Source organism: Palaemon carinicauda, chromosome 20 (genome assembly GCF_036898095.1).
Source record: "Palaemon carinicauda isolate YSFRI2023 chromosome 20, ASM3689809v2, whole genome shotgun sequence".
Classification (NCBI taxonomy): domain Eukaryota; kingdom Metazoa; phylum Arthropoda; class Malacostraca; order Decapoda; family Palaemonidae; genus Palaemon; species Palaemon carinicauda.
The window spans coordinates 65357482-65371717 of NC_090744.1; the positions used below are offsets into that span (position 1 = coordinate 65357482).

General features: G+C 44.0%; 1 protein-coding gene across 1 annotated transcript in view; it reads left to right on the forward strand.

The window, feature by feature from the left end:
* Nucleotides 1–9886: 9886 nt before the first annotated feature.
* The window catches only part of LOC137659851 (uncharacterized), a 6419-nt gene continuing 2069 nt past the window's right edge, over nt 9887–14236 (forward strand). Inside the window, exons 1-2 of the mRNA XM_068394634.1 lie at nt 9887–11185; nt 11293–12302. Coding sequence (XP_068250735.1) covers nt 10976–11185; nt 11293–12302 — 1220 coding nt within the window. The 5' untranslated portion in view covers nt 9887–10975. The remainder of the gene's footprint in view (nt 11186–11292; nt 12303–14236) is intronic.

The window sequence follows — 14236 nt, forward strand, 5'->3', positions numbered from 1 at the left end:
AAAGGAAACAGTGATTTTGGAGATAAATTCTCTTCAGCTTATGATTCAGAGCTATGAAATATTCTCTTTTGATTTAGCATCTCAACGCCCTCACAGGACAGTAGCAGATCGTCTCGATTGCTTAAATCCCACATTGACAGGTCATCTGTCCTCACCACAAACTGTGGGGCATATAGAGAAGGAAACCTTCCAACGATCAATGGCATATGAGTGCTGTGTAATTATTAGACTTGCTTCAACAAGGCAAACACATTCAGGTATCCCCACCATAAATACAAAAATAATTTCTGGTACGAGGTCCAAACTACACAGTAAGTATTGACAGCAAACAAACCTGGTGTCCTTGACCAGTAGTTTTTCTGATCAAGGCGATACACAAACCTTTTCACCACATTCAAGCATCCCCATGATTCAGAGGTGTGCTCACCTACTTGAGTGTCCATCAGTGTCGATACTACCACAGCCGCAAGAGTTAGGATGGGGCGAAAGGTTACTTAAATTCAGCTCACACATCAGGTATTAATAAGTAACTGACGAGTTGACACTATGATAACACAACTGCTGAAGCATAGCTTCTACACCAAATATTGGGCGACAACCACTGCAAGGCCTAAAGAGCAGGTGTCTAGAATCTTGTATGCACCATTTATCAAATAAGAAAGGTAGTTTTCCTCTTTCAAGTTCCTGCTAACAGTAGCAACGATATCCAGTGGTTTTAGTGAAAACAATCTTAATTACAAGACCACGGAAATTATGAACCCTGGGAGAAGCGCTCCAAAGAGATGGAGACTTCATAATAGTCTTTTGTAGTCAAAGAGAAACTGTATTTTTGGTTACTCTCTTTCTTTTATCCATTGTTGACAAATAAGTTGGAGACACTGGGTTCGACAAGGTTCAGTCTTTATCAAATAGAGATACACTGCCCTAACAAGGCATAGTAGTAATTCAGTCCCTTCTCGAGTGATGAAAGTCAGATCAGTAACCACAAAAGGGTGGATTTTGGATCTTGCAGGAAGCTATGGTCGCAGCAAGCCCATGAATATTGTGAGCCCTGGGAGGAGGCTAGGTAACCCGAGAGTTTGAAGGCTCTCCAAACAGCCTCTTTCTCCATGTTTACCGATTGGTTATTGCATAACGCTAAGGTTGAGGAAAGACCAATAATGTCATTGGCTTTTACCAAAGATATAAACTCTCATCATCGCATCCCCGTGACCAGAAGGAGATTGTGATCTTGGACCCGCCTTTCTTGTTTTGAATTGTGCTAACAAACAAAGATATGGAAGGACAGGTGGCAGGGAGCATTCTCTTAAGGTGTAAGTAAATTGCCTATACAGGAAAAAGTAACAAACTGTGTGAATCATCAGTTACCTTCTTAAATGACAGTACTGTAGAGGAGTGAAATCTGGTATCATTATTAGAAAGATTTTGGATCTTGGCTACAAATTCTGTAACAAAAGTAAATGACATATCTTTCCACTCTCTAGTTTGGAAAAAACAAAAAACAAAGATAGGTCATGAAGTTTGCTCAATCTTTTTGATGAAGCTACAGCTAAAAGGAACACTGTCTTTAGTAGTAGTAGGTCTTGATCTGAAGCCTTGTTGAGAGGAGTAAGAGGTGCCATTATGGTACTTGCCGAAGCCACAATTGCTGCATTACCACGTATATATGCCTCGGGAGGGGCCCCATCAGATGCTTCTCTCAAAGATAAACATGCAATTATAAACATAAAGAACAGTGGTCTAGAATGATGCAGTGTTCTGTAGATGATACCAGTGACAGGGATCTCAGTTACTTCAGAGTTAGTCTCGAAGTCCTTCTTTCAGAGGTGGTAGGTAAACGTTAACTGTGGAGATATGATATTTTCATAATAAAATAAATTTTTGAATATACTTACCCGCTGGTTATATAAAAGAGCTGAAGTCCCTGACGCCAGGGCAGAAAATTCAAATCTCGCGCTATCGAAGATACGCCAGGTGTACCAACCGCACCCTAGCGGTAGAACAGGTGGAACTACACACCAACTCCAGTTCTTCCAGGCCTCATAGCCATACCATAGGTAGTCTCTAGAGGGGAGGAGGGAGGGTGTTAAATTTATATAACCAGCGGGTAAGTATATTCAAAAATTTATTTTATTATGAAAATATCATTTTTAAATATAAAACTTACCCGCTGGTTATATAAAAGAGCTGATTGACACCCCTTGGTGGCGGGTCAGAGACAGCTACATACAGAAAATTCACTTAAGGGTTACATACAATAAACTTAAGCAGTTCTCACCTGATAAGGAAGCTGACAGCAATGATACTCTGCCTCATTTCGTCCGCTATCCTTAAGAGATCCAGTAATCCACTCGGGCTGAAAATCTCTAGGAGCTGTCAAACGGTACAAACACCTATAACATGACAGGACCTCAACCAATACCCTTGTTCCGGGTGCACTCAAGGAACAAATTGACCACCTAGCCAAATCAAAGATTGCGGAAGACTGACGCCCAATCTCCACAAACAACCATAAAAAACGAGTTCCAAGAGATAGAAAAGGGGTATTAGGAAAAAAGGGAACGTAGTGGTAGATCATTCACCTACTATCGCATTAGCAGCTATAAAAGGACCCAACGTAAAAAGGTCCTCATAGCGAGTCTGAACATTCTTCAAATAATGGGATGCAAAAACAGACTTACTTCTCCAAAATGTTGTATCCATCAGACTTTGCAGAGAACGGTTCTGTTTAAAGGCCACTGAAGTCGCTACCGCTCTGACTTCATGTGTCTTGACTTTGAGGAGCCTCTGATCCGACTCATCACACTGAGCATGAGCTTCTCGAATCAACAATCTAACGAAAAAAGACAAGGCATTCTTGGACATGGGCATCGAGGGTTTCCGAACTGCACACCACAGAGCGTCTGAGTTACCTCTCAGATTCTTAGTTCTGTCCACATAACACTGTAGAGCTCTAACTGGACAGAGAACCCTTTCCAATTCATCGCCAGCCAAATCCGAAAGGTTAGAAATCTCGAAGGATTTGGGCCATGGTCGAGAAGGGTTTTCGTTCTTGGCCAGAAACCCCAGTTGCAAAGAACAAATGGCTTTCCCATTCCGAAAACCAATGTTCTTGCTTAAAGCGTGAACTTCACTAACTCTTTTCGCAGTGGCGAGGGTAACTAGAAAAAGGGTTTTCAAGGTTAAGTCCTTAAATGAAGCCGAGTGTAAAGGCTCAAATCTGTCACTCATGAGAAATTTAAGGACAACATCCAAATTCCAGGCGATGGGAGCCGTTTGAATCATCTTGGTCGTATCAAAAGACCTAAGTAAATCTCGTAGATCCTTATTATCAGAAAGGTCTAGGTTCCTGTGTCGAAAAACCGTCGCCAACATACTCCTGTAACCTTTAATAGTTGATGACGAGAAGTTATGCTTAGTTTTAAGGTCCAAGAAAAAATCTGCTATTTGGGAAAGCGATGTACTGGAAGAGGAAATCGCGTTAGTTCTACACCATTCCCTGAACAACTCCCACTTGGACTGATACACCTTGATGGTTGAAGACCTTCTTGCCCTTGCAATTGCCTTGGCTGCCTTCTTCGAAAATCCTCTAGCTCTAGCGAGTTTTTCGATAGTCTGAAGGCAGTCAGACGTAGAGCTCGGAGGTTTTGATGATTTCGGGCCAAGTGAGGTTGTCTGAGAAGATCGGGTCTCATGGGAAGGCTTCTCGGAACATCCACCATCCATTCCAGTACCTCTGGAAACCAGCTCCTTGACGGCCAGAACGGAGCTATCAGTGTCATTCTGGTCTCCTCGTGTGAAACGAACTTCTGAATCACTTTGTAAAGGATCTTGAACGGAGGAAAGGCATAAACCTCCATGTGTGACCAGTTCATCAGAAAAGCGTCTATGTGAAAAGCTTCGGGATCTGGAACCGGAGAGCAGTAACACTCTAGTCGTTTGGTCTTCGCGGTGGCAAAGAGATCCACGAGAGGTCGACCCCATAACCGCCACAGACTCTTGCAGATGTCCGGGTGCAGAATCCATTCTGTGGAGAGAACCTGACCTTTCCTGCTGAGTCTGTCTGCGCTCACATTGTTGACTCCCTGGATGAACCGCGTCAAAAGAGTCACCTTCCTTTCCTCCGCCCAGATGAGGAGCAGTCTTGCAATCTCGAACAGAGGCCAAGAGTGGGTCCCGCCTTGTTTCGCAATATAGGCCAGAGCTGTCGTGCTGTCCGAATTGACTTGGACTACCTTGCCCCTGATCTGCTTTTCGAAGCCGATGAGAGCCAGATGAATAGCTAAAAGCTCTTTTTGATTGATGTGGAGAGAGGTTTGCTCCACCGTCCAAGTCCCCGAAAGTTCCTGCTTCTCTAGAGTGGCTCCCCACCCCGAGTTGGAGGCGTCGCAACACAACACGAGGTTTGGGTTCCTCTGAAGTAAAGACAAGCCTTCTTTCAGTCTGGGCTCGTTGTTCCACCATTGAAGATGAGACTTGATGGAAGTCGAGATGGGAATGCAATCCCTGTCGAGGCTGTCCCCTTTCTTCCAATGGCGGTTGAGATGAAACTGAAGAGGACGCACGAACAACTTCCCCAGGGTCACGAACTTCTCTAACGACGAGAGAGTCCCCAGAAGGCTCATCCAATCTCTGACGGAGCAAAGATCTCTCTTCAGGAACGTTTGTACTTTTAGGAGGGCTGCTTGGATTCTCACCGACGACGGAAAAGCCCGAAAACTCCGACTGTGAATCTCCATCCCCAAATAAAGAATCTCCTGGGATGGAATGAGTTGTGATTTTTTCGAGCTCACCAGGAGACCCAGTTCTCTGGAGAGATCCAAAGTCATCTTGAGGTCCTTTAAACAACAATCGGCTGAGGAGGCTCTTATCAGCCAATCGTCCAGATACAGAGAGGCCCTGATTCCCCTCGAATGCAGCATGCTTGCCACGTTCAGCATGATCTTGGTGAACAATAGAGGAGCCGTGCAAAGTCCGAAACAAAGAGCCCTGAACTGGAAGACCTTGTTTCCGTCCATGAACCTCAGATAACGTCTGCAGCTGGGATGAATCGGAAGGTGGAAATAGGCATCCTGAAGATCTAAAGAGACCATCCAATCGTCCTTCCTCACAGCTGCCAGAACTGTTTTCTGAGTCTCCATGGTGAACGTCGAGTTTTGGACGTAACCATTGAGCACACTTACGTCCAGAACCGGTCTCCACCCCCCCGAAACTCTTGGGTACTAGAAAAAGGCGGTTGTAAAACCCCGGAGACGTAACATCTTGCACTTCCTCTATTGCTCGTTTCTCTAATAAAAGAGACATCTGTAGAAGCATGGCTTGTTTCTTGGGACCCTCTCTGTATTTGGGCGAAAGATCCACTGGATCTGTGACTAAAGGAGGATTGGTCAGGAAGGGGATCTTGTAGCCTTCCTTTAACACCTGGACGGACCAGGGGTCCGCTCCATTCCTCTCCCAAGCCTCCCAAAAGTGAGTCAACCTGGCCCCCACTGCTGTCTGAAGGAGAGGGCAGTCAGACTTTACCTCGGTCGGACTTGCCCCCTCTGCCTCTAGGTTTCCTTCCTTCTGGTTTAAAAGAGCCTCTCCCAGAGGGCTTCCCACGAAAGGACTGAGGACGAAACCCAGAAGAAGATTCCTTAGGTTTTCGAGAGGAGAATGACGGAGGCAAAACTTTCCTAGTCGAATGAGTAACTAAGTCATGTGTGGCCTTCTGAGTGAGAGCAGTAGCCACCTCGCCCACTAATTCCTGAGGAAATAAAGAATTAGACAAAGGTGCGAAAAGAAGGCCTGTCTTCTGATAGGGAGACACTCCTGCGGAGAGGAAGGAGCACATCGTGGCCCTTTTCTTGAGAATTCCAGCTGTAAACAAGGCAGCAAGTTCGTTGGAGCCATCTCTCACACCTTTGTCCAAGCAGGACATCAAATGAACCAAACCACTAGTGTCCGTTTCCGTCATATCAGAGACCCTCTTACTCAAAGCCCCCAAAGCCCAGTCCAAAAAATTAAAAACTTCGAAGGCCCTGAAAAGACCTTTAAGCAAATGGTCGAACTCTGGAATGGACCACCAAATCTTCGTCTTCCTTAAGGCAAGACGACGAGAAGCATCTACCAAACTTGAAAAATCCCCTTGTGCAGAAGAAGGAAAACTCAAGCCCAACACTTCACCAGTCTCATACCACACACTAGATTTAGAGGCTAACCTAGCGGGAGGAAAGGCAAAGGCCGTCTTGCCAAAAGCTTTCTTGGAGTCCAACCAAGAACCCATTAACTTCAAGGCCCGCTTAGAAGATCGAGAAAGAACCATCTTGGTGTAAACTGGAACCTTAGTAGCTTTACCTAAGATGAATTCAGAAGGCGGAGAACGAGGGGCCACAGGGGTAAAAGAATCCGGGAAAATTCCAGTCAAAATAAGCATAAACTTGCGAAGGTCCACAGCATGCTGATAATGCTTCTCCTCCTCATTCTCAGAGACTTCCTCAATAGGATTATCCTCATCCGACTTTTCCTCTGGTTCGTCTTCTGGCAGTGCAGCAACAGCTGCAGCCTGAACCGAAGGAACGTCTGGATGGGACTGCCTGTCAAGGCCAACATCTGAGTCAATTTGGTGGGGAGAAGTAGAAGTAGATTGATGCGAAACACGGACATGTAGACGATCATCCTCAACCAACAACTGCTTAGACCGCTTAGAATTCAACTGTTGTTGAACAGAAGAACGCTTGAAATCAGAAGGTAACTGTTGAAGATCGCCGCGAGGTCGCGTAAAGTCCGAGGACTGTTGCTGCGAGCGATCAAAGGAGTCAGGATGTCGCCGCTGTAAACCAATGTTTTGACGCGCCGCGTCCAAAAGTTGTTGCCGCGGGCGATCCACTACTTCAAAATGTTGCCGCGTCTCGTCCACTTGTCGACGCCGATGCTCTTCCCCGCGACCAGAAAACGCAAACTGGTCAACCAAAACTCTCTGACGCGACTCATCAAAATCAACCTGGCGTTGAACACTGTGAATGGGAGACCGCCTAAGTGATAACTCGTCAAGGCCATATACCATCGAACGTTTGTGCGATAACTGGTCTGACATCGAACGCCCAGACACAACGCCAACACCTGGTTGATAAGAATCCATCAACGACGAGAGTTGTTCCTTCATAGACAAAAGCGCAGTCCATTTCGGATCAACAGAACTCCTAGAAGGAAGATTCGCACTAATGTCACCACGCATTTCAGGGGAAGAAAGCCAATCCGATGGAAGAGGAGGTGCATGAATAGTTACAAGGTCCGAATCGGAAGGAATCATATCCGCACGAACACGGTGTCCCAACGTTTGGCCGGAGTGCAAGCGCTGGGAGAACGGAAACGTTCCGGTGAACCCCACGAACTACATCCTGGCCGCACAGGCGATTCCCGACGCTGTGAATCAACATGGGAGCGTTTAAGCGGTCTCGACGCTCGCCGCCAGATCTCACTCCCCGACCCTTCATCGGAAGACGGGGATAACGTATGAACCTCCCCTTTCCTACGATGAGGGTGAACGACCTGAGCTACGGCAACAGGAACGTTCGAGGGGACGTCTGCACGATTGATGATGCTTCTCGTTCCCTTAAGCCGTTCGACATTACTTCTCCCATGGGTTCGAGAGCTCGAAAGAGGTCTAAGGCTAGGTGAACGACAAGATCGTGCCGACGCACCCTCCGCAACACTAAACACATTATCAACACTTGTCACAACACCGAGAGAGTCACGATTCTTCGGTACCACATCAGACACTCGAGTCGACGCACCTTCCGCAACACTAACCACATTATCAACACTTGTCACAACACCGAGAGAGTCACGATTCTTCGGTACCACATCAGACACTGAAACACTTTCCACAGTTCCGATAGGATCACGGTTTTTCAATACCTTTAACTCTGAAAAGATAGTATTTCTATCGGCTGCTAAGGACTCAACTTTCTCACCAAGAGACAAAATAGCAGTAAACATGTCCTTCATAGTAGGTTCCTGATCTACCACCACAGGGGAAGGAACAGGATTAGGAACAGGTAAATTAGGTAAGGTTCTATCCACAGATCGGGAAGAACTACGCCTAAGTCTATCTCTCTCTAATCTCCTAACATAACGATCGTAAGTAACAAAATCATCATTAGTTAAGGAAAGACACTCATTACACCTATCATCTAATGAACAAAATTTACCCCTACATTTTACACAAATAGAATGAGGATCAATAGATCCATTAGGAAGTCGTGTACGACAACCCTCACTAACACACCTACGCTGAGCAGGGGAGGAGTCGGCCATTTTAAAGTTAACGTGAGAGACCGACAAGCAAAAAGTAAGGGAAAAAACAATAAAGAAAATCTCAAACAAAAAGATTTCAAGATAAGAACCAAGGAAAATTAATCAACGATAGCTTAAACTCAAAAAAGAACGTTGTACATCACCAAACAACTTCCCAAGAGAGTAAAAACACGAGAGCGAACTTCTGTATGTCAGTCAGCTATGACGGCAGAGAGAAGAACTGGAGTTGGTGTGTAGTTCCACCTGTTCTACCGCTAGGGTGCGGTTGGTACACCTGGCGTATCTTCGATAGCGCGAGATTTGAATTTTCTGCCCTGGCGTCAGGGACTTCAGCTCTTTTATATAACCAGCGGGTAAGTTTTATATTTAAAAACAGTATTTACAAAACAACGAAGTGGAACTTAATCAAGTGCAGTTATTGCAGCAGAATTGGCCAATCTGGAAGCTCCTTGGAACTTCCATGATAAGATCTATAAAGTTAAGGTACCACTCCACCTGAAGCTGTTCTTACCAGGAGGTCTGGTTGCATTCAGACCTTGTTTAGGACCCAATAGATTAGTCAGAACTGGGGAAAGTCTTAAAACATTCATCCCCTCCCAAGAGGGATGGCCAGCATCTGGAACAGAACTGGAGAATAATGTGCTGCCAATTTTAGATTCAAATAATCATCAATCCTTTTTATAATTGAGGCAAATGATGGGGTTTCTCAGAACTCAACAATTCAAAGACAAAAGAGAAGCAATTATCATCCTAGTTGACTGATTGTCTATTACTCCTACCACACTTATTTCACTGGGATGTAGAAGGCTGAGAGGTGAATGACATTCACATCTGCTATTAGGAAAGGAGGCGTAACAGTCTCTGATTGTTTGTAAACATACTTTTCTGAAGTTATGCTGTCATTCATCAACACTACTGAGGGACTACTGATGGTTGCAGTAAAGTAGGGCAAAGCTAGATAAGCTACTTATGGTTCTAGGTAGTTATTTCTGGGGCGGCCTGTGACGTCCGGTGAGAAAGGTCCTTCCTTATACCTTTCCTAATATAAATCTTCCAAATATACTAGAGAAAGATAAAAGCATGGAATGCAGAGGTTACAACCCTCGCGCGAACACCTTGTAGGTGTCGTGTATTAAACAAAGGCGTGTGTAAACCACTATTCACAGGTTGTCTTCCATTTAGATAATCCCTTCATCAATGGGGAGGGCCGTGACAGGCCCTAGATAACATGGTTGAACTCCCCAACGACACCTACCACGCGCGCCCTCTAGGACATCCTTCTTTAATTGGACTTGAAACAAGCATAGTTTTTTTGGGCACAGTGTTTTTTCGAAGAATTTCTCGTTATTTCAACATGACTGACGTTGTTACTTCACCCTTACCATAAGTACCATAGTTTGTTTTGGCAGCTTTTGGCAGTACCGGGCATTTGTTCTATTTCCATTATGGTGGTTTTTAGTTTTGGAAGCGATTGTCCTGCCGAAGTATCGGCAGCCATTTTGGGTATGTTCGCTTCGGTAAATTTTCTAGTTAATTTTGCCCATCTGGTACTCTGTCAGATAGGTTATATCACTTATGTTTTATGGCCTTTTATGTTATCATTAATTATTATTAATTTTTACTATGGTATTTATTTGCTTGCAAGTCCAATTTGGACCTACGAAGAATAGCGATTTAAGATAGCGTTTTAAAGCATAGTAACGATTTAAAGCTTAGCGATTTAGTCTGTTAATTTGTACCCTCCTGGAGGGTTCGTTTTAGACTATATCCTTGTTTTTTTGTTACGTTGTCGTTATTCTTCGTTATTACTATTACTAAGAAAAGCAATCAATTTTATTAATTTTCTTATTTATTGTGTGATGTTAATTTTTAATATGTAACCTTGAGAGCGAAAGCATAGAGTGCTCGTTTCCTGTTCTACAGGTATGAGTTATCCTTTCTCTCGTTTTCTTTGAGTAAGAGAGGTGAATTTCCCGTTCTCCGTTTTTATACGATCACGGGTTATTCAGGCCTCTTCTCAGTATCAGAATTGATGATAGTACGTTTAATATTATAAACGATTTATTGATGTGGTTACTGTTAATATAGCTAACACTATTATTAGGTACGTTAGTGTATGAGTCATTAATTGGGGTCGTTTTATACCGACACCCTTAGCTTCGCCTTGAGTTATGCTTGGCTCCGCCTTGAGTTATGCTCCGCTATAATGGATACTCATTGGGTGAGAACTAGTTATCGTTCCAGAGCAGATTTTTGGAGTGCAACGGTGAAATCCGGCACTCGGACTCCGGCTGAAGCCTTTTACACACGAACCTTTATCATGTTTGATCACAATTACACAGTTAAGGCCCCGTTTTCATCGTTTCTCCGGCTTCACTGGAGATAACTCATTCATTGAGGATAATGTTATCGTACCGGAGACGGTCACGATATCACGATGACGGGCCTTTGCTACCGGACCTCCGGTAAAAACAGAGATCAAGCAGGAGTCCAGAACCGGAGTTAACAGTGTGATATCGATGAAGTTTAGAGATTCATGCTATGTGGTTACTGGTTTTCTATTATAATTTCTTATTTTATTAAGGTGTTAGCTACTACCATACTCACACATTAATTAAGATTTAAGTGTTTCTGATTCATAAGTCAATGACAAGAATCTCAAGGAACATCCAGACTTATGTCTTCTTTCTTTTTACAGAAAGTCCGCTGCACTGCCAGGGGCTGCTCCGCTGCCTTTACTGATCCCATGGGCCATGATCTATGCCGGGCCCATGCCCATTGCGCCATATCCTTCTCTCGGGAACCGGGACAAGCCCCCTATACGATATGGTTTCCGGAGGCATGCATGCTCTGCTATGAGCTGTCAGCCCTACTCCTGAGCGAGGAGGTAAGTTGGTTCTAGTGTCCCTGTTAATATTCTTTGCGAAGAATTAATTGCTCTTTGTATATTGACTTCAGTTTTGACTTCATCATTAATTCCCTCTCCTCTTTCAGGCTGATGATGAATCTCTCAGGGAGGCGAGAGCTACTCTCCGGCCTTGGGTGTCAGGGTTTGGGAGGAATGCGCCAGCAGGCGCACCCTATCTCCTTGATGGAGACATGGCTTCTCTCCTATTCCCAGGCTCTACTACTGCAGCAGTTCCACCGGAGACAGCGGCCCCGTTAATTGAAGTGATTAGAGAAACCGTTCTAACTGAGGAAGAGGTTTTAGTGACGGAGGCCGAGCCCTACCTAGGTCTGGACGAGGAACCCATGGATGAGCAGGTAGGTGGTGTTGAGTTGGTGGACCCCCTTTCACCCCACACTCCTTCCTCTACTACTTCCTTTCACGGCTTTGATAAACCTACGGCTTCTCCTCTAGGTTCCTCCATTCCTGTACGACCCAAGGTGAAGCCACTACGTACCTTTAAGCCTTCAGCTTTGCCATTATCAGTGTCACCGGTTCCGGGACCCTCAAAGGATCCTGATGTTCATATTGCTATACCTAAAACCGTGACTCCTAAGAAGTCAAAGTCTACTAAGTCCAGGGTTTCGTTAGAGGATCAAGCTCGGGAGCCCCCTTTATCCGCCGCCATGGTCAGGGATATTGTGAAAGAGCAGATACATCAATATCTTCAACAGTCTAGGGCAGACCGAGGAGCTATGACGGAGCTCAAAGATATGGTGGCAAGTCTCATCCGTTCCGGAACTCAGATGCCCCCTCCTTCAGCCCCGGACGCATCGAAGTTACCTCCCTTCGAGAAAAACAACCCTTGGAGGTTTGCCTTACATGCTCCATATATTGATGGTGCCATAACTCTAGAGGGCATAGGCACCCGTCCTCTAGAGGACTTAGAATTTTACCCTCCGGGACTAGAATTCCCATTCAACGGCTTCGTCCGATTGAAAGAACATGCCTTGGTTAGGTTAGACAAGGTACCGAAGGAAACGGTAATATTCCCTAAAGAGCAGGCCCAATCTTTCTGGGCCAGGACGTTGTCAGACTGGGGTTGCACTAATTCCAAGCTCACTCCACACAAAGGAGCCTACACCATATTTACAGCTTCTCCAGGTATTACCTTGCCTATTACAGATAAAGTGGCAGCTCTTACTTTTCAGGCTATCAAAGAAGGTTCTGCCATGCCAGCTCTTAAAGAGACCGATCCCACCTCCATGCTCATTCCGAGTACCGTTACTATCTGGGATGATGCCCCCGCTACTTTCACAGTAGGGAAGTTAGACCCAGACTGTGCCTCTAATCTGTTCTCCGAGAAGCTTCCTAAATTACCAGATATTCTTCTCAAGACTGAGTTTGAGGCACGGACATCTGGAACAGAACTGGAGAATAATGTGCTGCCAATTTTAGATTCAAATAATCATCAATCCTTTTTATAATTGAGGCAAATGATGGGGTTTCTCAGAACTCAACAATTCAAAGACAAAAGAGAAGCAATTATCATCCTAGTTGACTGATTGTCTATTACTCCTACCACACTTATTTCACTGGGATGTAGAAGGCTGAGAGGTGAATGACATTCACATCTGCTATTAGGAAAGGAGGCGTAACAGTCTCTGATTGTTTGTAAACATACTTTTCTGAAGTTATGCTGTCATTCATCAACACTACTGAGGGACTACTGATGGTTGCAGTAAAGTAGGGCAAAGCTAGATAAGCTACTTATGGTTCTAGGTAGTTATTATTATCATTATTATTACTTGCTAAGCTACAACCCTTGTTGGAAAAGCAGGATGCTATATGCCCAGGGGCCCCAACAGGGAAAATACCACAGTGAGGAAAGGAAACAAGGAAAAATAAAATATTTTAAGAGCAGGAACAAGTCGCCACTCTGTGGTAATCACAAGGACACTTGCTCCTTCCAAAGGCGGGCACCACATTTAGTGTGACACGAGGAAAATGGTGGGTATGGCTCCCCTGTACACTTCCTCTCAAAACACTGCAATTATCTGGGATTAGGTTTAAAATTGCCTGAAGCTACTTTAACTGATATACAGTATGGACAACCATAGCAAAAGTTATGTTAGTACAGTATTTCCATTTCTAGATAGGCTTGAAAGGGCAAAGGTCATCATTATTATTACTATTATTACTCACTTGGCTGCAACCCTAGTTGGAAAATCAGGATGCTATGGGCCCAAGGGCTACAACAGTGGAAAATAGCCCAGTGAGGAATGGAAATATATAAACTACAAGTAACTATAAAAGAGACTTATGTCAGCATGTTCAACATAAAAAAATTCACTGCAAGTTTGAAATGTTTAAATTTCATCAATTCAACAAGCAGATTAGGAAGAAAATTCTAGAATACTGTTTAGTGTTGAGCTTTATGATGGAGAGAGTATGACTATTAGAATTAACTGCAAAGGATAGTCAAATTAGCAAAACTTTTATACAACATGTATAGACTAATGAAGTAACGAACAACGGAGGAAGATAATGTTTAGACCAGAAATAAGACATTTAAATAGACCGTAAGTTGAAATGAAATTCAGCAGTTCAAGAGATCAATACTAAAACAAGGCAGAATGAAAGAATTAAAACACTTCTTCAGAATATGTTGATAACCAAAAATTTTGACACTTTCTTAATACACCAACATTTTGGGCAATTGAAGAAGAGAAAGACCAAATGTGTTTCTCAAAAGTAAATTTGCTATCAAGAATCGCATCTTAAATTTTAAGTCATACACAGATAAAGAAACACAACAATCACAGAGCAACTGTCCTTGACCTACTTACAATCATTTTGAGTTTTGTTAGGGTTCAACTTTATGCCCATAATTTGCACCATGCACTAATTTCAGCTAAATCTTTATTGTGGTAAACTCCAATAAGGATGGATTTGAAAGAGAAAGGCCAGAAATTGGGAAGGAAGGCTTTAGCTTCTTGCTTTCTGCAGAGGTAGACACTAAAGGGGAGGAATCCGACACCTATTTGATTT